Here is a 24,224-nt window from a genome sequence, read left to right as displayed (position 1 = left end):
ATTCTCTATGCCGAGATGAAAAACATCGTGGATCGATCGCGACGTGGGTGGATTGCCGCACGACAATTTCTCCGTTACATTTTGCCCGCGACGCGTGGGACGTCGGATCGACAAATTAGAGAAGCACAAATAAAAGAAATTTACATACACAGCCTTAAGGCTAAATCGTAAAAGGAAGAGCGACTTGGGCCGACTTTTCAATCGGATCTATCGTATAATGATTTACGATTTGGTTGAACGATACAATGACGGGGAATAAAAAGATCAGGAGCAAACAACGGCGGCTTGATTTACTTTTTTACATTTCATGTGAACGTTAATAATTAGAGTGGTTGAAATTAGCAGCACGCGAAAAATGACGTAGGCACATCTAGCGTGAATCGTCATGTAACGCAACATAATTACGACACAATTACGATCCTCGACTATCGGTCATTAATGTAAGAGGTGCCTTTTATTGCGAGACACGTACGCATCAATCAAGGATCGTTAGCGCGCGAGATGCTTCTCCGTAGTTCAAGAGTTCCACATTAAAAATAGCTTCGGTCCGAACGGGTGTTTCTCACGGTGCGCAATGTGTGACCAGGCTTCACGGGTACATTGTTCCGTGCAAGCGACTCGCGCTATGCGCCTTTTTACGCGCTATGCGCCGGAGAACGGAGCGACGGAGGAGATAGGTGGAACAGCTGGAATTAAAGTGTGGGTCGAAACGGCCGGATCTCCCTTGCTACGGGTGCATAATATATGCGACAAACAAGGAAAAGTGACTTGACTTGACACAGCGCAAACAATCGGATTTCAATAACCGTTACCCTCTGACGTAACGCGGCGCGATTATCATCTTGTCGCGCCTGTGGATCCTACATTGCTATCAACAAAGGAACAATAGTCTCTTCAGAATTTAATAGATTTTTTTATTTTCCGCGATTAACAATAAGTATTGCGAAAGTGAGAGGTAAATACGGTATGATGAATTCTTTATTTGTCGCCGATGTCGATGAGAAAGTAACGAAAATGCTGCTAAAATTCATGGAGGAAGGTCGTTCGAGGCCGCTCCGAGTTCTATCGGAGGAAGGAGGAAAAAAGAAGTGGAGAACGAGTCCTTTGCTCGCTCACGCTGCGCGAATTGCTAAACCGACCTTGCGCGTTGTAACTTGTAACGATCGGCGTAGGCGTGGTTGCAACCGATGGGGAGTTGTAGGTGGTGGATTTAAGAAAGGTATCCGATTCGCGATGCGAGTCATGGAAATTTCGAAATTCAATAAAGTGCAATAAGAGACCCGGAGGAAACGAATGGGGATTCGAAGCCGGTTAAATGGCAAACCGCAAAAAATATCCTGCGAAACGAAACGGCGTTGATGAATCGCTAGGCCGGATTCGAAGAAGTTGCGAATGATGATGAGTCTGGTATCCGAGTGAAAACCGAATGTCGTCGATTCGCAAAAGAATAATGCTCGATGACTCATGTTGACGGACAGACCGGATTGACTGGTACGACCGTAGCAGACGCGAGTTATAAATCTATAACAGTGTACTTGGAGCCGCATGGTGCGAATAACATGCTTACATGTGCGCGCCTAAGCCGCGGCTCTTGATCTGATTTGAGACAAGTCCGCGTATAGAATCCGTACATGTATCCGCTGCGTCTAAACGTCTACTCGCGATACGATTGCTCCAATTTGCATCAATATTATTTATCGATTTCTAAAATCTCTGATAAAAAAAAGCCTCACGCGTTGCCCTACATACATACATAATTATTTATTTACTTCTCAATAATTATATTTGCTTATAAAAACTATCTCTTGTAAGAGATAAAAAATATCATTTCGTAATTTACATGAAACACTGTACACGCTAAGATTAACCATCTAATCCGTAAAGTGCATCGAGTTTTATTTAAGAAGCAAAATTCGTCACATTATTGGTATTATTAATCACGGTGGGGATTAATTCTTTAACTGAGTAAAAGAGAACATCGGGAAGTGTCGCATCCACGACGGCGGGGGGGGGGGGGGGCAGAGACGGTGTCAAAGAGGCGCCAAGGATCGGCCGGAGCGTGAATCGCGGCATCGCTCGCCTGTTGCAATCAAGATGCCTCTCGCCACGAGCCGTTGACGGCGCGCGGCGAGTTAACGCGTTAACGTCGTCTCACATTGACGTGGGCAGATGAAAGGGCGGGGACACACGGTGCGTGTGTATGTATGTACACGCGGACTCCCGAGCCACCGCGATTACGTGCATAAAATTCAAATTACGCCCGTCCGCGCCGCGCCGCCGTCACATTCTCGCGAATGCTGCGGCCGACTTCGCCTTTTGCCCACTGATCGCGACTGCATGCAAATTTATCCGCGCGGCAAAGCCGCTCGAATGGTCTATTCATTTTTGCGAAATAGCGCGACGTCAATGGAAAGCTTAACGATTTATCGTTCATATTAAGCTGATGTTGTATTCATTTCAATGCTCCTCAAGTGTTCGATTTGAAAATATCTCTACGATTATTCTTCAGATCAAAATTCTGATAAAGTACGGACCATTCAAAGTTGAATAATATTATGCTATTTGTATTCTCGCTGCTAAAGCTTGATACGTGATCCTCTTTGTGCGTTTCATTAGCGGCGCGGTGGCAGCAACAGTTTACAAAGTTATAGACGCACATAACGAGGGGCCGTTAAACTCTTGCGACTCTGCTCGCGTGGGCAACCCACTTTTTTTTTTTTTTTTTCAAATACCCGATATTTATAGGCAATAAGCTGACGTCACTCCAAGGCTGCATGCGTAAGTGCATCGTTTCTAACGCCACGTGTTATCGCGCGTTCGTCCGCGAATTCCTTCTCTTTATCGGCAATAATGTTTACGTCGATCTAAAGAAGTAATAAATTTGCATAGCAAGCGCGTCCTTAACGATTCAAAGGATCAACGATTCCGACATGCTGATCTAACGGTGCGCGATTTTCCGGATGGAAAAGAAAAGCCCCGAAGCTCGCTGTGGCGTTTCTTATATCGCGCGAATGCGCACAGCGAAAATATGCATTATTGGCCTACATATTGCGACAAGCGAACAGCTTGGCGCAGCGCACGGCCGGGATCCGCCGGCAATCGGTGATGTTATCGCGCGTATATCCAGTGCCCTCCTCGCGGGCATAATAATGGTGCAGTACGGCGGTAACGGCGTAATTACTTACTACGTACCGCGTAACGTGCAATTCTAATTACGTAATTTGACATTTACGTAGCTGATACGTCGGGGCAGAATGAGCAAACCGTCACGTCGCACCGTGAGAGAGCGGAGCTACGTGGACATTGCGGACTGCGCGATCACGCCTTGCCGTAACTACCAAGTTTATTTTGCGGTTGTGTGCAGATCCGCATTTTGTGGCATTTTCCACTTCTTCGATTAACAACACCACTAGACGGGGTTCTGCAACTTTTTACCGATGTCAATACTTGGCAAGTTTTTCTTTCAAAGATTGCAAAAGTAAAATTCATAAAGAAACAAATTCAATTGTTAGAAATTTCTTATAAATTTCTAAGATATATAATATATCTTTTCAGACTATTATTCTTATTCCGTAATTTCGCATGAATTACATAATTTATTTTTCTAAGACATATAGATTTAGAAAATACTTTAAAAATATGTTTAGAATTTCTATTCAATATATATGTCCTTTTAAATTTGAAAAAATTTTAAGAAAGCAAGAAGAGAACTTTGCTGCTCGTTGCGTTTCGCGACGTTCCCCACAGCGGCCTGATCGGCAGCACATACTCTACCATTTTCCACTGTCTATACTGTCGGTTTTACCGACAGTCAGTCAAACATCATCGTACTACTCTACTATGCATTTTAGCACCGAGCACAAGTCGCACTTTGTGCTAATTGCCAATTACGACACGTAGTTGCTCGCTTCAAACATGCATACAAATTGCGCAGCGAGCAACGATGCTCGGTCTACATTCGGTCATTCGTATTCATTACGTTCATGAGACAATTGCGTTATTTTGTATATTTGTGCTGTTTAAATAAAACTCGCAATTTGATTTTAAATTGTGAGATCCGCACAATCATTAGGGAAGCTATTGTTGTACAACTGATTCAACTGGAGTGACAACAATTAAATTACAGAATTCTCTACAAATTAAACTGCTTTACGCCACCGCAGGGTTTACGGGAGTATTTACACACGTGACAAATATATTATCTCATTTTCTCGTGCTCTATTTTCATCAGCATAAAAATAGAATATCGTCAAAGTGTCGCTAAAGACTCTAATAACGTCTGAATACGACTTCGTTATGAAGGCGTCGTAGGAAAATTACAGTGTTATGCTAAATGTACCTTTTTAACATTAATACAATTCGTGACATTTCCTTCTCATTAATGCATCCAGAAATGCGTATACGATACCGCTTATTCGTAGCATGCTCAATTGTAACGACGCTTCGATTTCATCGCAATGACGAGTAGGCATGCGTATTACGTCGCGTGACAGTTTAATTTAATGAAGGCGGCTCGAAAGCCCGCAAGCTCAACAACCAGTGAAGTCGCGGAATAAAAGAGGACTTCGAATGCGAATGATGCGACACACATGTTCATTTTCCGCTAAGCGTCAATCCCGGCTCAATGTGGATTACATTCTAACACTTCTTCCTGCAATCTGCGACTGTCGCTTTATTCGCAGTAACTATCGCTTCAATCTTCCAGCCACGCTTTGATAGACACGAGAAATTTATCACAGTCTAAAAATTTTTTACGATAAATCATTTGAAGAATTTTGATGATCGGGTAATTCAGAAGACACTTTTTAAGGTTCTGAAATTTTTTTACTGTCGGGTGACATTCCACTTGTGACGAACTCGCCGCGAAAAATTTTCCCCGCAACAGCCCGTAGCTAGATTACAGCTCAAGTTCGGCGGAAACGAGGTATTACGGTACGAAGCAGTCGGTAGATGTGCCGTTATGCGATTGCTATGCCACTGCGCTGCTCTAGGGAATGTGGGTGGAAAATGACTGTCTCTACTATTGTTTTCTTCTTTTCTATCCGCTGCATCATGCTGCAGCCCTACCGCAGCTCACTGCAATTCCCTACCCTTTGTGTCATTCTCTGCGCACCCTTCGCTGAATCGATTGCACTTCACACATCCTTCATATTTTCACGCTCCCTTTATTCACCGACCTCTTTATTTCTTGTTTCTATACGTTACGTCATCGTAAAAAATTATTTAGATTTAGGAAATATTGAAATAAACGTCGCAAATGTAGGAATGAAAAAAAGCAGTGAAACCTAACGGCATAATGAATCATTCAAACGCAATGATCGCCAGTGATAAAAATTTGAATGATAAAATCGATAAATAATTTTAAATTAATATTTCTTAGCGAATAAATTCTTGCGTTATCCGCTTAGAGTTAGAAAAGTGATTCGTCATGTTTTACTATTCATTTTTCTCCGCAAGGACTCTTGAACTTGACACTTAAGCTCTAAGCATTAAATCGACGGAAAATGGCGATGAGCTTACTGTATTTTGATGAAACCGCAAACTGCCGGATCGACGAAGCGTGCCGCCGCGGATATTCGCAGGTGCCAATTCGACTTGACGCCCGTCACAACCGCCGCGTCTCGATAACTCCGACAGCTCGGCGACCGGTTGCACCTGCAACGAAATCGACATGTTAATATTGCAATACACATGCATCACGCGAGCACGCCCTTAAGCGCGCGACGAAAGTCATTTTCCTTTATGAATAGCCGCGTCACAAATATCCATGCAATAAATGAAAATACGTGCATTCATCGTTCTCAAAGAGATAAGCATTCAAATTCTCATGAATTAAAATTTATTTTCGGAAGTTTGAAATTCTCTTCGATCTTTCTTTCCTTTCTAAATACATAAAGAATTCTAAAATAAACTCTTTCGAAGAAAATTTTCCAAAAATAAACTTCCTCAATTATCCCAAAACTCTGATGGGGTGCTAACTCTACAAATGTCATATGAAACATATATAGAGCGTGTCGATACCCCCCTCGCCGTTTGTCTAATCTCCATTAATCACCGTTACGAACGGCTCCGCCTGTTATCGACGTGTCTGCGTGGCTGATACGCGCGCTCTGCCGATCGAGCGTGTATAACGGGCACGACTTACGTGCGTACGGGTCCGGGCTCGTGCAACATACAGAGAACAGGAAGCAGGATGTTGACCGAGAGGGGCCTGCCGGCGTGTTACCTATACATAAGTATGTAAATCACGTCACGTTCCTTCTGCCGCGGTGGGAGAGCGGAGGGTAGAACGGGGAGCGGGTCCGTGGTGCATCGGGAGAGAGACTCGCGACACCCGATAGATACTGCCTTCTCAAGTATTTTCCACTTGCATCGCTAAGCCATTCCAAGGAGTTCCCGCGATGATAAATGGGAATTACGAAACGCGGTAGATTTTACCACGCTCTGATATACCAGAACTTATGATTGCACACGATAATTGCGGATTTGACAGTTGCACTTTATTGAGAAATATCTCGCCTGAGAGTTAGAAGCTGTGAAGTATATCGTGAAATTCACCGAAGTATTTCTCTAACGAGAAGCACGATACGTGACTTCTGATACACCCTGTACGCAGCATATAACACGCTCGGTTTGCCAGTGAATTACATCCGGTTTTTTCCCCCCTATGCGCCTTTCTCTCTCGCTCTAATGATTATTTCCTTCCTCTCTTCCTCTTGTTCTCTCGCGTGCCTAGCATTTTCGGGTGCTTGGATTATAGAGAGATTCTCTCTATATTATTAAGTTGTTTGATCTTTCGGCAAAGTAAACTCGATTTAAAAGTATTGTTTACTTTTCTGTCGTGATTGCTTTTATTTTTGTCGCCATACATTTATCTCATCATCTAGTGTTTTCCAAAAGAATGAATTTATGGTACAAGGGGACGCATGCTGCATATCGATCTTTCGACGTTTCACGATGCGCGCTGACGCACGAAATCTCTGGATTACCTTTGTCCACTCCACCCCGGAGATTACATTCTGCACTTCTGTGTGAGGCGCAGTGAAAGGGAGAACGGTGCAACGCGGGCGGAATTACATATTTCGTTTCTGCCGCTGCGGGAACGCGGCGGCATTTTTAGCATTCCGCGACTACGGGGCAAGGTCAGACGCGCTTGGGCATCTCCTTCTCGCCTAGGCCTCTTTTACTTTTTCATCTCCGTTCGCCGTGCTCTGAAGCGCGTCTCGTTTGGCTCCTCTTTATGTGACGCGCCCTCGGGATAGTCGATTTGTGCTGGATGGTGACGATGGAAGAAGATCGGATTCTCGGTAAGGCTGCTATTTTCACATGACAGTCTCGCCCCGGGTATAGTTTTATTAGCGAGACCGTGACTCACGATCCCGCTATATTCGTTGCCAGCAGTGGCAATGAACCGGCCGACATCGCACAGCAATTACCAGTCCTACCCGCACTTTTTGCAAATTCGCGGTCTCTCACTTTTATTCGAACGCGATGCGAGCTGAGCGACTGAGCATCGATGAAAATAATGTGCTTTCCACAATGCGCATACTATTATTATTTAACGCCAAATAATTATTGTCTGATCTTTATCTTTATCAAGATAAAAATCAGGACGAAATACGTGTGGTATTATAGTCGCCGTTATTTATCAGAACATGACGCATTTCACTGCTGCAATATATCAAAGGTCTACGAAACGACATTCGATCGACCCCTTTCCGTGACCTTTAGGGAACTTAAAGATTCCTAAACGCCTTTCACCACATCCGACGCGGATTTCCTCGTGCGATACCGAGCGACATTCATGTACGTTGTACGTTAAGTGGTGTTTTAAAAGAGGTTCAAGGTTAGTCATCGTCACGAGAAGCGAGATAATGAGAAGTAAGTGCTTAACAAGACGATAAGTCAATTAATGGCCGACTGATAATCCAGCAAATAAAGGTCGAGATGTCGTTATACCGCGTTCAACCGTTAGAATACCTTCTGGTAAACGCCACCAAATTTTACACTGCGCTTATGCTAATAAGCCACATTGCTGCGCGTTCGGGAAGAGAAAGGTTCGTTCACAGAGAGTACGAAGGATCGACACGTTCGACACGATCGCGATACGGTCTGTGAAAGAGAAAAGGATGAGGTAGAGAGTATTATCGCTTGCGCAATGTTTAAGATACGCTCTGACTTCCCAAGTATTCTCATGGTTCAACTGATGCCGACATAACAACTTTTACACAACCGTAGAATTCGCGGTAGATAAAAAAAGGTATGTGTACACTCCATTTTTTTCAAATAATTTTACACGAAAAAAAAAAAAGATTATTGATTTTATTTTTATTAATTTATATTATTATTTTTATTAAATAAAGTAATTTATAGTAATATTTCTCTTCTTGCAAAATTATTTCGCGAAATGGAGTGTACAAAAATTTTATTTTACAAGCTAAATAAAGATCAATTAGATTGAGGACTACCTTTACGGTGACGCTGCTGGCGGAGCTCTTGATGAGATCGATGATCTCTTCGCGCGACTTGTCATCCACGTTGATCCCATTGACCTCGATCAGTCTGTCACCGGGCAACAGACCCGTGTCGTTGTTGTGTTGCACCAAAGCACCGGGTTCGGCAAAAATCACCGGTCTCATCTGCGTGACGCCGTTCGCCGCTCGCTCGACGATCACGGCGCGTCGCAGGGAGAAGCCGAAGTCGTTTCGCGGCGGAGGCTGTCTCTGGATGGTGAGTTCTCTAGGCTCGGGCAACTCGAGTGGCACGATCTCCGGGAGCTGCAGCTCGATCCCTTGTTCTTCGAAGGAGACCGAAGATCGCCACCTCGAGAAGCCCTGCGACTCGCCGACAGGCGACAGGCTGAACGGCGGTGTTGCGAAGCTTGAGTTTGTCGTGTCCGTCAAGGAATCCGCGGACGGACTAGCGCTAGTAACAACCTAAATATAATAAAAAAGTTTTTATACCATACACAAGAAATCTCGATTTACGTGAACGTTAGAACGTAATAATCTCACAGAGCAAACTATCAGATATTTATTACTCAAATTTAAGACGATAATTAATTAAAACTATTTGCGTTTGAAATGAACGCAGAATAATTTAAAAAATCTTGTAAAATAATTGCACGACGAATTAGAAAGGCGAAAGACATAATTCACTCTTGCACATCGGTTCGAAGGAACCTCCCGCTGTTGTCTATTCATATTGAACTTTAAACAAACTCGCCGGCACTTAGCATCTCATTACGCGTTTCGGCCGAAATGACCGTAATAATCGGGTTTCGCTGCAGCCAATGCGCGGACCGGCGAGAGAAAGCGGAGTGTGTTATCTAACCTGCAGCAGTTTGGAGTCGATTTGGTGATGCTGTTGTTGCTGCTGCTGCTGATAATGCTGCTGAACGGTCTGCTGGTGCGGGGTGACGCGCCACGTGGTTTGACACACCGTCTCCTCTTCGCTATAGATCTCGTCCTTGTTCAGAACGTTATTGAGATGCGTCGGCACGTTTTGATAGGCAATTACTTCGTTCTGCAGGGTGTTTCTCACCAGCAGATTGCTGGCCTCCTGGTAACTCGTTTCGGTGCCGTTCGGCAGCGCGTTCTCCTCCGAGAGGACGCTCGAGGCGCCGCTCAATCGCGGCCCTTTGAGAATTCCTCTTTTAGGCGGTTTCGGTGGCAGCGGCGGTAAACACTTGCCGCCAGCCTGGCCGCCGGCGTGGCTCGTCGTCGTCGACGACGTGGTCGTGGTCGTCGTCAGGGAGGTGAGAGACGTCTCCGACGAGTCGCTCTGCGTCAGCCCGTCGGGCGTTCTGTTGGTCCAGCTGCTGGTACCGGCGTTGACCGTCGAGCCCGGTCCCGATCCCGCGTTCTGCGTGCCGTCCAGAAGATCGCGGTCCAAATGCGCGAAAAACGACGCGCTGTAATCCGCCGTGATGCCGCTCGGTAACTTTTCTTTCTCCTTTCGTCGGCCGGGAATCTTCAATGATCTACGAACCTGGAACAAAGCGCGAAAACAATGACAAATGGTTTGCAGGACACTTTAAGCCGGCGGCTTCGAAGAGGCGTGCACGGTGGATTCTTACGATTTTTCTCAAACGTTTTCCTTTCTTTTTTAAATACAACGATGCGTTGCCCATATCGTGGAATATCTTTGCAATTCTTATTCCATAAATAAACAACGTACGCGACCGGCACTGCTTATCGCGTGAAACCACATCCAACGACAATACTGAATCTACAGAAAAGGATAACAACTTTTCAAGACGAATCTTATTTGTATTTCTGCGCTAGCAGTTTCCTATTTCTTAAAAAAAATTTATTTGATTGATTCTCTGGTGATAATAGTGCTTTGAAATGCAATGCACGCGCGATACGTTTTTTAAATGCGCATTAATTAATAACATCCGTTCGGAAAGCCTGTGAAAAATCTTATCGTCTCTTAGTATCGATGATCTTGTTCACGGCGATAAAAAATATAGTCCGAACAAGATACCGATATCTTCGTGCAGCTCGTAAATATACGAGCAATATCAGTGTACACCCACTTTGTCATTGAACGATGCGATAACCAACCATGCATAACCATACGCGAACCACGATTTAAAAACCAAATAATTGCGGAAATGCTTGCATATGATTGAACCAAATAGCCATCGCTTATCGCGTGATTTGCATGAAAAAGGAAGAACAAGGTTGATCTTTAATAAAAAGCCTTCGCGACGTTGTCGCGCTCACCTCATCCAATCGTAGGAGCTCCTCCGCGGACATGCTGCTGCGATCGCGCTTCTTGACATCCTTCCGCTCCTTCTTCTCGCGCTTCCGCTTCTCCTTGTCGTCCTTCTCCGCGGCCTTCTTCATAAAGTTAAACATCTTCTTCACTCAACTAAAAACGTCCCAAGCCGTACGCGAGAAAGAGATAACATACGATATCTCGTTTCTCGATTGCTCGAACGTGCCGGACGCGGCCCTACGCGGCGCAATCGCGAACAGTCTCGATTTCTCGCACCTCGTAGCATATATGTGTATATCTATTATTATTAATTAATTTACCACAGCACCGTGTCCGTCAAAACAAGCGGCGAGCGCGTGCCGTGTGACTCTGCGAGCGATCGGCGCGCGCGAATTATTGGCCATGCGAGGCGCGCCGAGTCGCGCGCATCGCTTCGTCACCGCCGCCGCGATCACCCGACACTCACGAGGACTCGAAGAGCGGCCGTCTGTCACGATTCGTTCCGGAGTAAGCCTCCTCGTACGTCCGTAGTAACTCCCGAAGCCCCGGCTCGCCTCGGAGCGCACCGGTGCACCCTATCGACCGGCGACGGCGCGGCATTCATCGAGTTGTCCTCGAAATCGTCCCCTGCAATTTATTGAAAGATTCATTAGTTGTCATTTGGTAATGATGTATCCTTGATGAATAATCAGCAGGTTAATCCGATCGATTGCGATCGAAATTAGAATCTGCGCGGCGCGGCGCTCGCTTCTATGCGTTGCGTTCGATATAAATAAGTCGGGAGAATTTATAGACACACTTCCGGGATCCTCTCGACGTCGACCTGCCCCGTGCGATTAGTGTTAGTCTCGGCCGGAGGTCGCCCGGATGTGGTGCGCACGTACGCAAGGGCGTGAACCGAATTGCATCTTCATGGCCGGACGCTTCCGGCATTCGGTACCGCGAGGTATGCGGAAGCCGACAAGATCTCTCGCGCGGACCGCCGTCTTCTTACAGACGGCAGAAGAAGCGGCGATAACGTAATCGTTTGTCCGGCACTCGTTCGCTCGACTTGTTCTCCGCGAAGCGAAAGGGCTTTCTTTTTTTTTTCAATCTCTTTTTTCAATGCATCGCTCGCGAAACGCGTGAGTGCGCTCCTCCTCGCCATTCTCGTCGTCGCGTGACGCCGCCGCGGAGTCAGCGAAATAAGAAAGTTGTCGAAACTGTGCATTACCGGGCCGATTACCTCAGCGATTATCGACACGCGCGTTCGTCATTGCGTAGAAATGAAACGGTCGAATGAATTGGTTGGTTGTTCGGGATTCAATTAAAGGAGGCTGCAATTTTTCCATACATAACGGCTATTAATTCAGACCCGATGCATCGAGCTATCCTTCACACCCTCATTACTCACATTTGCATGGCCTCACGGAAGACGATTAAGAAGTCATAGCTATGTCCTGAGATTTATGAGAGCGTGGAGAATTGGAAAGGCGACAATTAACACTGTTGCTAACGAAACGGCATACATTGCAGTCGTTTAATTGTGTGTTTTTCTATGCTTTCTCGTGCATGCATAAAAGGGAAGGTAATTTAAATGTAATCGGAGCACGCGGAAATGCATTACGCAAATGTTGATTTTACATCATGGAATTATCACATCCGCAGAATTGAGTGACGAATCTTTGATAAATGTCTCTGTGTGAATGCAAATGTGATAGCACAAATATGTTTTGCAAAGAATACACAATACTCTCTGTTCCGGCGTGTGACATACGTCGCAATAGCGCTATTCGCGACTATATCAACACGCTTTCCACACCACACCTTACGCTACGTTCTTCGTTCAAGGGCGGCTCGGAAAATCCCGTTGGTCTACGCCGGCGAATCTACAGGCGTGCCGATCGATTGCTCGCACTCTAAGTCGCGTGCGTATAATATTCGGAGCCGGCGAATTTTCGGAGCACGCGGCCGTTACGGCGCAGCGCACCGAGAATTCCAATCGCGATCAACACTTTGACTTATTTTGATTCGCATTTGTGCTTGCAAAGCGCAGGAAAAGCTTCGTTGTTACCAGCAAATTTTGCAAATAGAATAATTTTATGACAACTGCCGAACAAACCGCTCGGAAAATCTTAATCTTTTTATCACGATTAATATTCATTAAATGCAAAAGACTGGGAAACTTAGCAGCGCGTGAACGGAAACCTCGAACCTGAGCGAAGGTCATGCGATACCGGCGAATTTTTCGAGGCATGCGAGCACTGCGACCTTTTCGACGGGCCGTTCGAAATCTCTCGACCGTCTCGCTGCGATCGATGCCGCGTAACTCGCTGAGAACGCATTATACGGATAGATTTTTTGTCGTTTCGCAAGCATTTCTGAGACAGTCTCAGGTCGGAGGAAGCGTCCTACCTACGGGGTTCGACGAGGTGCATCGACTGAACCGAACCCTGGTAGAGCGGGAGCGTGGCTGTCTATTGTACTCCGACGTGTATCTTCGGAGCGTTCCTCGTGCTCCGAAGCTGACAGCGAAGGCAGCCGTGCGTACGGCACGAGAGACACGCGTCACATCAACAGCACCGCCACCACAACACCCGCCATTCACACCGAGCACCCACGACGCGTGCCCGCCCGCTCGCTCGCTCGCTCGCTCGAGACGCGCGCTCGCGTTTCCGCGAGATCGGCCCGCCGATGATCAGCGCGTCCAGGAAGGCAACGCCTGGTGGCCGACCTTATCGGAGCTGCTGCTTCGCCGCGACTCCAGCACCGTGACGGTCCAGCCGAGATCGGGCCTCGGTCGACGTTCTCGCGGTGCAGCCTGATACTGCAACGCGAGTACGAGCATCAAGTCCTGGGGCCTCGACAGCGGCGCTCTTTAAACGCGTTACTACGGCTACGTTGCACTCGCTGCGACACGGACGATGACTATCATGGCAGCGCGAATTGGTAGCGGGGCCGGCGACGACTGCTAGCGCCTTCGGCCAGACAACGGCCTGTTAACCAGCACCCTTCTTTTCACAACAGCTACTCCTGGCTATCCACGCATGCGTGCGAGATTTTCAGACCTTTCGATCCATCGGCGGAGTACAGCTGTAGCTAAAGCGGACCAGGTCTTTGACTCCAAACCTAGTTGCCGTTTTCTGTGGCGCCGCAAGAAAAGAGAGTGATTTCACCATCAGTCGGTCGGAGAGCTAGATAGCTGCGAGCCTGAGGGCTATTTCATTTAAGAGGATGCTGGAGTGCCTGACGAACTCCGACGCGAAAGCGCCATCATTTCGATGGAACTAAAAATGAGAGTGATATTATCGGCATAAGTCATAATCTAAGTATGAATGTATTATGTATGCGTATGTGTGGTGCGTGTATATATTCGCATATTATTGTATAGCGCCTCTCTGATATTATCCTGGAACTAATCTTCTGTTATTTTTTCATCTGTTATACCGATATTGGACGCACACGTATGTAAAAATAGTCGGACAAGAATATTTTTTACATTAGACTTTTCAGCCCAATTTTAATGGTTCCATAACATTCTATTCTGCAGTCCGCAATTCGGGCTGCTCTTATTCAGCGTCTTAAAACTGTTAAACTTTTATAAAAAACGAAAATAGATAGCGGCAATGCTGGAGTAGTTTTGTTTTACTGACGAAAAATTAATATCGTAATTTTGGAAAATTTTTTTATTGCTTGTATATAATTACAAATTCTTTTATGTGATTAAAGTGTACATGCTAAAGAATCGATTGGTATTACATTTAAAACGAAAAAAAGAAAAAAATTTAGAAATTTTACCGACAAAGCTGTCGGTGCATACAAATATTTGTTTAATATAAAAATTATACAGTTTCAGATGCAAAATTAACATTCCGGTCAAAAGAGAATATATCAAAGATTAATAGGAAACTGTTAAAATTGAGTTTAGAGATGTAGTCTTCAAATATTTCCTGAATTAGAATTTATGCAAAGCATGCGTGCAATATAGACGATAATGAAGTAAAAAAGGACAATAAATTAGTTCCTGGATTTTGGCATAGAGACGCTATACAGTTCTCAGTGCTATCTGTCATATACATCAGAATCTTTTAGGTTAGCAGAGAGAAGCCTGAGAAGGGCCATACCGTCGTTTTTCGTACGACGCTTTCTCTAGGCCAGGGCTCGGAATTATTTCATCTTTTCGGCCGATTCTCGTGGTATAAGCCTCCTTTCCTCTCTTTACCGCGCGCGCGGCAGCCGCTAGGGCCAGCACCGCCGAGCGTTAGGAGCGGCGCTATCCACAATTATGAATCTAGCACGGACATGCACCAATCAGCCGCTTTACCATAGCGAAAAGTGGATCTGGCCATGTAGTTTCGCCGACTCAAAAAATGGATCCAGTTAGCGCTACTGTATGGCCTAGAGCAGGCCTCGGAATTATTTCATCTTTTCAGCCGATTCTCGTGGTATACGCCTCCTTTCCTCTCTTCACCGCACGCGCGGCAGCCGCTAGGGCCAGCGTCGCCGAGCGTTAGGAGCGGCGCTATCCGATTAATGTTAAAAAAATTTATTAAAAATATTTTTTTCCTCAATAGCAATAGTACCTCATGGGTGACGTGGAAATCTATTGAAATATTTTCACATAATAAATTTAAAAATAAAAAAAATATTTTTAATAAATTTTTTTAACTTTTAATGATCAAGGAAGAAGAACCCAACATTTATCGGATAGCGCCGCTTCTAACGCTCGGCGGCGCTGGCCCTAGCGGCTGCCGCGCGCGCGGTGAAGAGAAGAAAGGAGGCGTATACCACGAGAATCGGCTGAAAAGATGAAATAATTCCGAGGCCTGGCCTAGAGAAAGCGTCGTACAAAAAACGACGGTATGGCCCTTCTCATGCTTTTCTCTGGTTGAAACTAATAAAGCTTCTCTGAGAACGGATATTACTTGGCGACAGCAGCAAAAGACTCGTGCGTCAAACTTTGGGACTTACGCAAGCTAAAAAATTTCAAGACACTACAGTTGGAGGAATCTTACGAAGTGAAGGATATTTGCTTCGATCAAAGCGGAACTTATCTGGCTGTCGCTGGAACAGACGTCAGGTAGCATTTTAAACTCTGTTAGAAATTTATTTATTCATTTTTAATAATTGTCTTCATTTTTGAAAAATATATCCGAATTAAAAATCTTATTTTATAGTCAAAATAGGCAAATCAAATGTTTGATCAACATTTTTATTTTCATAGTATATCTTTGTAAGCAATGATAAGAATTGAAGGTTCTGAATGATCATACAGCGGCGGCTACAGGAGTTCTTTTTGGAAGCATGCACAATATATCGCGTCTACCAGCATGGACAGGACATTGAAGCTCTACGGATTATCATAATTAATTAGGATTTTATATTGCATTTATTAATAATAAAGTATAACAAAAATTGCTTTATAATAAAATAACATTTAATTTAACAATTTAACGCCTAGTGTAGATATCATGCCAATTCACGATCGGATGTCTTCGATTTTGTCTCAATTATTATCTATATTGTTGTTGAAAAAAGGAAAGCACAGATCGGTGTCTCTAAGATTCTCCTCTATCCACTTGTCTGCTTTGGCATCGATTTCCGGAGTGAATGTATCTTTCCAACCGCCACTGCCGCCTTTTCTAACGAAATAGCCTGGTTTTATGATGCCGCATGCTTTAAATTCGGAATAGTTGACCATTGGATTATCCTTGAAGTTCTTAATGTGCAGGTAAGTCGCTAGCTTATCCAATTGTTCATCAGTATATGTCTTGTTCAGGAATTTTGTTACCTTTCTGATCGCTGTCGGAAAATCCTGTCGGAAAATTTTCTCCAATATGTATCACATAAAAATTAAAGCAGCAAAAGCTCAGGTAATAAAATTCTTTATTATTTAATAAATTAATTATTTACTGTTTATTTAAATAAACTGGAAGTTTAAAATACAAATGTGAAAGTAATCATTGTTGTTATTATTAAAAAAAAGATACGCATATAAATAAATGCATACAACCAGGGCCGGTGCAAGCACTAGTTTGACCAGGCGATCGCCTGTGGCGCCAACCTCGAGGGGGGACGCTGAAGACGCCTTAATTTTTCTAAGAAAAAAAGATCTTTTCCAGACCTAAATTTTAAAAATATGCATTGCTTAAATACAAAATTCGCTCTTGTTTCCATTCAAATATATCTGTATTCCAATTTTATCCCAGTCGAATTGTATTTCAACTGCATTTATATTTGATGTAGAATCGTACGGATCGAGAAATGTAGGGTAGCTTGTAATCCATTGGATACCGCCGATACCGGGGCGCCTACGTCCGCGTCGCGCCAATTCGAATATCACGTTGTAAGAATCATAATTCCGTATTTGGTGACCATAACGGCCATAACGGCTAAAATATTGGAGTTAGATAAAATATGTATAGGGCCTTATTTGTAGAGCATTTTATGAGCTTCATTTTTTGTTTGACAACTTTTTTTCGTACAATGAATACTTTCTGAAATAATTAACAAAAACAGTTTTACCTTTGTGGTTGGCTGGGGGGTGGAGGGGGCATTTGCGCCAAAAATCCATTTGGGAATATTATTTACTAGATAAAATAAGTATTTGGGCTGAAAATCAGCCAAATCGGAAGTGATAGCTTTTCGGAAGTTTATCCAAATAAATAATGTTAAATAATGATATTAATTATTGTAATAATTACTATAAATATATATAAGTTACAACTTACGACTTTAGAATTATACCGTACAAAAAATATGTTTTTATCTATAGGGCGCCATATTTTATCACTTGCCTGGGGCGCTTGTTCAACTCGCACCGGCCCTGCATACAACGTAACTCAATCTACATTTTATATCTTCCACAGAAATAAATTTGCTGTCAGAATCTTAAGAATCTTTGATATATTTTATCAATTTATGCTACACGAGCAGTGCAACTTATTTTGATACATAAAATGCAAAAAAAATAGAAATTTTTCTCGCTTTTAGAATTGCAATGAAGGACTAGCAATGCTAATATATTAAAAATAGTAAATTGCATTGACATACTTACATGTGTCATTTCTTCGTAGAACATAAATAGAAGATTTGGATGATTCTTAAGAGCCCAGGCTTCCTTCAGATGAGTCCAGTATGGACTGTAAGGTGCTGGAAAAAATATGTCAAGTGCATTAAAAGTTAAATATTTACGACAAAATACACTTTCTGAGAATATCTAACTTACTGAGATCATTTTGAAAATAATCCCAAAAGGTGGAAAAATCTCCTATGTATCCTTGTGTTTTAAGCGCCTTGTTCAAATTGTACCATGAAACAGCAACGTCCTTCGGATTGCGAGCCACGTAGACGACCTTCAGGAAAAGCGAGAGTTATTGGCAATGAAATTACCAATAAATTTCTCTTTTTTGCTATTACCTTGCACCCGACATCTAAAAGTCCCGGCAGCATGCTAAAAGGAAAGTGGGTTTTGATGAATCTGGGTGATGGCATCTGGGCGACGACATCATAGCCGGGTTTGCTTATCTCGTGGCATAGCTGCTGCTTCGCTTCATCATCCTTGTTCATCTCCATGATTTCGCGCGTCACCTCAGGATGATTGGATATGCTGAATCTGAAAAGTATGCAGGTATAAACATGACAAAAAGAAAAGGAAATATTACCTGCAATCTTTTACAGTTTCAACTCTCAAAACTCTTGGGTCTCTCGTGTCCTAGCGATTTCAATTGCTAAAGATTTCACGAAAACCTGCACATATTTGTAAGCGGATTTTTTATGAGAAAAAAGTTAGTAATAACTTATTACTAATAAGGTTACTTTAAGGCTGCCAGAAGGCCAGGGCGATTGAAATTGGCCGAAAATATGAAAGATTCATGAGTTCGGTTTTCGTTGATCAAAACTGGAATGATTTTGAAAAACGTGTTTTTTGATGTTCAAAATAAACTTTTCGCCAATTTCATTATTTGGGGATTTAATTAACACTTTAATGAAGTGAATTTTTTGAGCACATTAACATAATTGAATAAGGCATCAGCACGAGAAACCCATATAAAACTGGTTTAACCGAAAACAATAGTTTGTTTTGTGGATTAATTATGAAATGCCACCGTAAAATTATAAAATTTAGTCATAAAATTGTATAAGAATATAATTACAATGCAAATAGTCAATTTAAATGCATAGATAGCATATCTTACAGTTATTTGTTATATCTTACAATCTACTTTAAAAATTATAATTAGAATAGGCTTATCTATAATTAAATACAGAGCTAAGTATAACGACAAAACTGCTGTTCAACAAATGGTCTTTGCATTAATTTTAAGAACAGATCTCTGACCAATAGGAGAGAATCACATTATTTTTCTTTACCGAAAATGTGTCGAAGAAAGTCATAATTTGTCGTAACTTTCTAATTTTTATTATCATGTGCATCTTCGTAACTAAATTTCAAATCAATTGTATTAAAATCCTTGAATTTAACTGAAGAATACGTGTTTTATTGTCCCGCTGAAGTTTAATTTACAAGTTCTTATTCTTCAATCGTGTACAATTCAAATACTCGATATTGTCGCTGAGAAAAAATCAGCTCGAGGTCTGTTAGCAAAACTGTCATTAAAATTAAAAGTCGTAAATGGGATACACTGCGTATTGCAAGTGTATTCTCTAGTAGCACAGTGCATTGGTTCTGCATTGGTTATGTTGGGAGTGCATTGGCTCATGTTTCCCAATGGAAAGCCAATATTGATCATAGAATAAATGCAAATGTACTACTGATGTTGCACGTCAATAATTATATAATATTGGATTTACATTGGAAGTGCATTGGCCAAGATTTCCCAGTATAAGGTGAATATTGATTACAGAAGAAATGCTAAAGTACTACCAATGTTACGTGTCAATAATTCCACGGTATTGCGTTTACATTGGAAGTGCTTTGGCCAAGATCTCGTTATATAAAACCTATATTTGTAATATGCATTATAAAACAATTAAGCAAAAAAACGCCAAATATTATATTTTACAGATGATTACTGGCATAACTTATTTTTACTTGTATTAGATACTTTACTGAAATCGCATTCGCCGCGCATGTGAGTAAAAAGGCGGCCCATATACCATCATTGTTCACGACAGTGATGCAAACTCGAGGCTCGAGCCGACCTGCACCAAGAACCAACCACCACCACCGTGACGGAAAAGCGAAAACCGTACCGTGTGAACTTCGCGCATGCTCACAATCAGTTGAACGCGAAACTCACGGTTTTTGCTTGTTGCGTGCCCCCCTCCGTCATGGTGGTGGTGGTTGGTTCTTGGCGTTAACCAGCTTAAGTTTACATCAGTTTACATCACTGACTCGCGATAAACGTGCATAAACGTGCATGGATACGAATCGAGTGGCTGCGTACATGAGAAAAAATGTTACCTCCTTGGTGCAGTGTTTTTCTGTTGGCGAGGAAACAATGTACTTTATAATAATGGGATCCACATTAGGATGCAATTAATGTCCAATATGAAAAATTGGGTGAATATTATTGCTTAATATTGGCCCAATGCTATTGGTCCAATATTGCTGCTTAGACATATTGGCTACATAAGAAGAGGCGTCACCTTACAATGTTAGACCAATGTTGGGGATCAATTCGCACCCAATATATAATATTACATTCACATTATTTCTCAATATTGCGCCAATATATTGTGCTACTAGGGTTATTGCGAAATGTAGTATTTTTTTATTCATCTCGCAATGTGGCATGTAATATACTGCTGTCACGCGATATAACGTAATACCGCACAATTTAATTCATTTGATATTATGTTTTGTGCGATAATGCTGGCGGTAAACAATCTAAGAGAAATTCTTCCGGATGTTGCCACGCGTAAATGAAAGCGAAAGCGATAAATTGAAAATGAAATATTTATATTATATCCGCGCGAGGTAAATGTACGAGCGCGTATTTATTTCTACATGAGTTTATTTTTATATCACCGCACTGACTCGAGAAAGGGGAATCTCTCAGCTAAGAAACGTTTTCCCGCCGTTTCAAAGTCCAAGTTATTTGATAGCAGCCAAACCAATTCTAACGTCCATGTTGTCCCTAAAAAAAGAAAATATTAACATTTATCATGTAATAAGTATTTCTTATCATGTCATAAAAAAAGATAACTTTTATCGTTTAATTTTTATCACTTAAAGTTGTTTAACTCTTATCATCCAAACACAGTATACAGATTCTATAAATAAAAAAAAAATATATAAATCGATGTTTGTGACCTAAAAACGAGAAAAATAAAATATTATCTTTTATTTAATTAATGAGACTGATTTTATTAAAACGAACAAACTGCAAAAAAGTGAAAACTGCGATGATCGTATTCTTTTAATTTACCTGAATTGACACATTACATTCACTGCAGTTTTTTTTTTAAATAAAACCAATTTTATTATTTAATTGCCATGTTGTGTAATTGAAAGCTATATAAAAAACTAAATTGAAAGACGTCTAAAAATTAAGGTTTATTAATTATTAGAAATTATGTAGAAAATATCTGAGAATTAAAGTTAAAAATATTGTAACAATGATTGGATAAACTTCCGAAAAGCTATCACCTCCGATTTGGCTGATTTTTAGCCTAAATACTTATTTTATCTAGTAAATAATATTCCCAAATGGATTTTTGGCACCAATGCCCACTCCGCCTCCCAGCCCCCTCCGCCTCCCAGCCCCCTCAAAAATAAAATTTTTTGTTAATTATTTCAGAAAGTGTTTATTGTACGGAAAAAGTTGTCAAACAAACAATGAAGCTTATAAAATGCTCTACAAATAAGGTGCTATATATATTTTATCTAACTCCAATATTTTAGCCGTTATTATTAAAAATTTGGAGGCAGTGTGTTCCGTCTCCCTGCGGGGAGCTCCACCATCAAAAAACTATACACGTAGGCCGAATTCCCACTGAGCGTGTCACGCGTCGCGTTATCCGCCGCGTCACGAATTAACCAATCAAAACATCCCATTTTATTGTATTATCATTTACCGCGCGAATTTCGGCCATAGGATCTGGATTGAATCTCGCTTTGCGTAGAAATTCGTAAACCCATGTGGAACCTCGTTTCGCGTGGAAAGTGTATGCGTGGAGACAGTGTGTTTCGCTTTTCTTATAAGGGCTTTTACAAGTTTTTTGATAATAACGACTAAAATATTGGAGTTAGGTAAAATATGTATAAGACCTTATTTGTAGAGCTTTTTATGAACTTCATTTTTTGTTTGACAACTTTTTTCGTACAATAAATACTTTCTGAAATAATTAACAAAAACAGTTTTACCTTTGAGGGAGGTTGGGGGTCGGAGGGGGCATTTGCGCCAAAAATTTATTTGGGAATATTATTTACTAGAAAAAATAAGTATTTAGGCTGAATATCAGCCAAATTGGAGGTGATAGCTTTTCGGAAGTCCACCCCAATGATTTTCTGATGTTTTTAAACTATTGCCATACACAAAAAATATTTATATACAAATAAATCATTCTTTTCATCAATATTTCATTGATGATAGATCGGTACAAACCTGATCTTGGATAAGATGCCACCCAGATGTCATCCGGCCGAGCCTTAAAATTATAGAAACCTGCACCTTGCTGTATATAATTAGACGCCAAAAAGTACTTTTCCGGGCCCACCAGCACCCAACCAGTTCTTTCTCCTTTAAACAGCTCCAACATTTCCTTTGTCTTCTCCTTCGACAAGAGCTCGTACTTCGGAGCCTGCTCTGCCATGTCTTTTTGCGAACTTATTTTTTCCAATTAATCCCTCTTTGATTTGATCCACTCGTTGTTTAATCACAGTTAATGATAAATGCCGAAGAGCTTAATGTTTCTTAGCACCACACGAATCTCCAGATACAAAGTAAACTTGCGTTTTCCTTTCAGCGAGGCCCCTGTTCTTCCTGCCTTGATCACTGCTATTAGCGTTTTCGTACGCGTGCTGTGAAACCATTGATGATAAAAACGCGAATCAGTGCGAGTTTTACAGAATTAATCAATATATCGATCGGAATATGAATTAAAGAAATGTTACAGTGTAGTTTCTGATGCCAAGATGGAATGATAATCGTGATACTTAAGAGGATACTGGAGTGAAAGCCGAACTCCGACCGTGCTCTCAGTACAGTGCTTTCAAATTTACATGGATAGGCACATATGCGCGACTTAACGAGCGTAAAAACAGTGGCGTACGCACTGGCGTACTTTTGGCAGGCTCCAGTTTAAATGACGGGCTTCACACAGATTGCACCAGAGCTGCCAAATTGAAGAGCCGAACAGTAAGCTACTGCACAGGACAGGATGAGGCTGATATATGAGTAAATAAAAGTGATATTATAATACCAAAATAGTAGTGCAATATTAGTGATATTAGTGCAATATGGATAATAAGAAAAAAGGAGCTGTTAAAAAACGAACAATAAAAAATTTTAATTTATCATGTAAATAGAAAACACCTATTAATTTTTTAAAACTTTTACATATATTTTTGAGAGCAGCTTTTGGAGGGAGTCATATAACACCTTCTTTCACTCGGTATTATACTTCAGTGAGAGAGCATTAGGCTGCGTATGCGCGCCCATCTGGGCACATCTGAGAGCACTGACCCAAGTTGGGGTCCTAATGCTCTCTCACTGAAGTATAATACCGAGTGAAAGAAGGTGGTATATGACTCCCTCCAAAAGCTGCTCTCAAAAATATATGTAAAAGTTTTAAAAAATTAATAGTGTTTTTTTTTTTTTTTTTTTCTTGGGTCACCCAAGATCTATAGAGAGAAGGTAACCTCAGTAAAACCGGTTGAGGGCGAGGTTGAGGGACGATGAAGTAAGGGGGGAGCTAGAAACAGCTTGTTGGCGAAGAGCGATGAAGGAAGGGGGGAGCTAGAAACAGCTTGATGGCGAGGGGCGATGAAGGAAGGGGAGAGCATGATGATCTCATCGACAAACAGTAGCTGTCTGAGATAGCTTCTGTTTGCCGATGAGATCACCATTGCCCCTCTTGCCGCTCGCCTCTCTCTGCATTTGCCCCTTTTGCCGCTCGTCCCTCTTTGCGCATGAGGTAACCTTCTCTCTATAGATCTTGGCACTGACCTATGCCGTGTAGGTCCGTGTGTACGCATTTGTTTGTGGTAACTCACTACACTGACGTGTGGTCTGTGTACACACGGGGACAGAAATGCCTTCTCACATGAAGTTACATGCGTCTCGTCGGACATGTCAAGCATACCGGACATGCGTGCTTCATCTTTCAATATTCGTGCATTATAACTGTAGATATTCAAAAAACGGCAACGCTGTCTCAGAGCGGGAAAATATAATTGACAGTTCATAGTTTGACGTATCCGTTTTTCGAATATCTACAGTTCCTATTATTCTAAGTTCCTATTATTTTGATAAATAATTACATTTTTCTTTATCATTTAGTATACATATTGCTCGTTTTCCACCAACAATAAATATTTATATAAATATAAA

At 42.1% G+C, this 24,224-nt stretch overlaps 2 protein-coding genes across 5 annotated transcripts in view; both read right to left on the bottom strand.

The window, feature by feature from the left end:
* Positions 1–13,263, bottom strand: part of LOC105668858 (unconventional myosin-XVIIIa) — a 45,115-nt gene extending 31,852 nt beyond the window's left edge. The window contains exons 1-5 of one of the 3 annotated variants that reach the window (XM_012361479.2): positions 13,124–13,263; positions 10,731–11,352; positions 9,334–9,990; positions 8,469–8,936; positions 5,521–5,655 (exon numbers count right to left, since the gene is read on the bottom strand). In XM_012361479.2, the coding sequence (XP_012216902.2) occupies positions 5,521–5,655; positions 8,469–8,936; positions 9,334–9,990; positions 10,731–10,865 (1,395 nt within the window). In that variant the 5' untranslated portion in view covers positions 10,866–11,352; positions 13,124–13,263. Of the gene's footprint in view, positions 1–5,520; positions 5,656–8,468; positions 8,937–9,333; positions 9,991–10,730; positions 11,353–13,119 lie in introns of all 3 variants that reach the window. The other 2 variants (XM_012361478.2, XM_012361480.2) reach the window with 2 other exon arrangements.
* Positions 13,264–16,073: 2,810 nt separating this feature from the next.
* On the bottom strand, positions 16,074–23,153 carry LOC105668850 (sulfotransferase 1A1-like). 2 transcript variants are annotated; one of them, XM_067349923.1, is made up of 7 exons: positions 22,787–23,153; positions 22,278–22,693; positions 20,708–20,807; positions 18,124–18,319; positions 17,933–18,059; positions 17,762–17,856; positions 16,074–16,519 (listed from the first exon to the last, which is right to left on the bottom strand). In XM_067349923.1, the coding sequence occupies exons 2-7, from the start codon at positions 22,483–22,485 to the stop codon at positions 16,211–16,213; spliced, it is 1,035 nt and encodes a 344-aa protein (XP_067206024.1). In that variant the 5' UTR covers positions 22,486–22,693; positions 22,787–23,153; the 3' UTR covers positions 16,074–16,210. The 2 variants fall into 2 exon arrangements, with proteins under 2 accessions (XP_067206024.1, XP_012216892.1); XM_012361469.2 differs by having other exon boundaries at positions 22,278–23,153.
* Positions 23,154–24,224: the final 1,071 nt, after the last annotated feature.

This window comes from Linepithema humile, chromosome 2, assembly GCF_040581485.1.
Source record: "Linepithema humile isolate Giens D197 chromosome 2, Lhum_UNIL_v1.0, whole genome shotgun sequence".
In the NCBI taxonomy this organism is placed as follows: domain Eukaryota; kingdom Metazoa; phylum Arthropoda; class Insecta; order Hymenoptera; family Formicidae; genus Linepithema; species Linepithema humile.
The sequence above is the reverse complement of the archived record's forward strand: the minus strand, read 5'-3'. Positions and strand labels throughout refer to the sequence as shown.

Bases quoted from the DNA above. Each gene is read 5' to 3' on its own strand.
- LOC105668850 (XM_012361469.2), bottom strand. From the start codon at position 22,485: ATGGCAGAGCAGGCTCCGAAGTACGAGCTCTTGTCGAAGGAGAAGACA. The intron at 18,060-18,123 runs GTAATAGCAAAA...CTTTTCCTGAAG, and splicing joins TTTTAGATGTCGGGTGCAAG to GTCGTCTACGTGGCTCGCAA. The intron at 16,520-17,761 runs GTAAGTATGTCA...ATTTTCCGACAG, and splicing joins TCTACGAAGAAATGACACAT to GATTTTCCGACAGCGATCAG.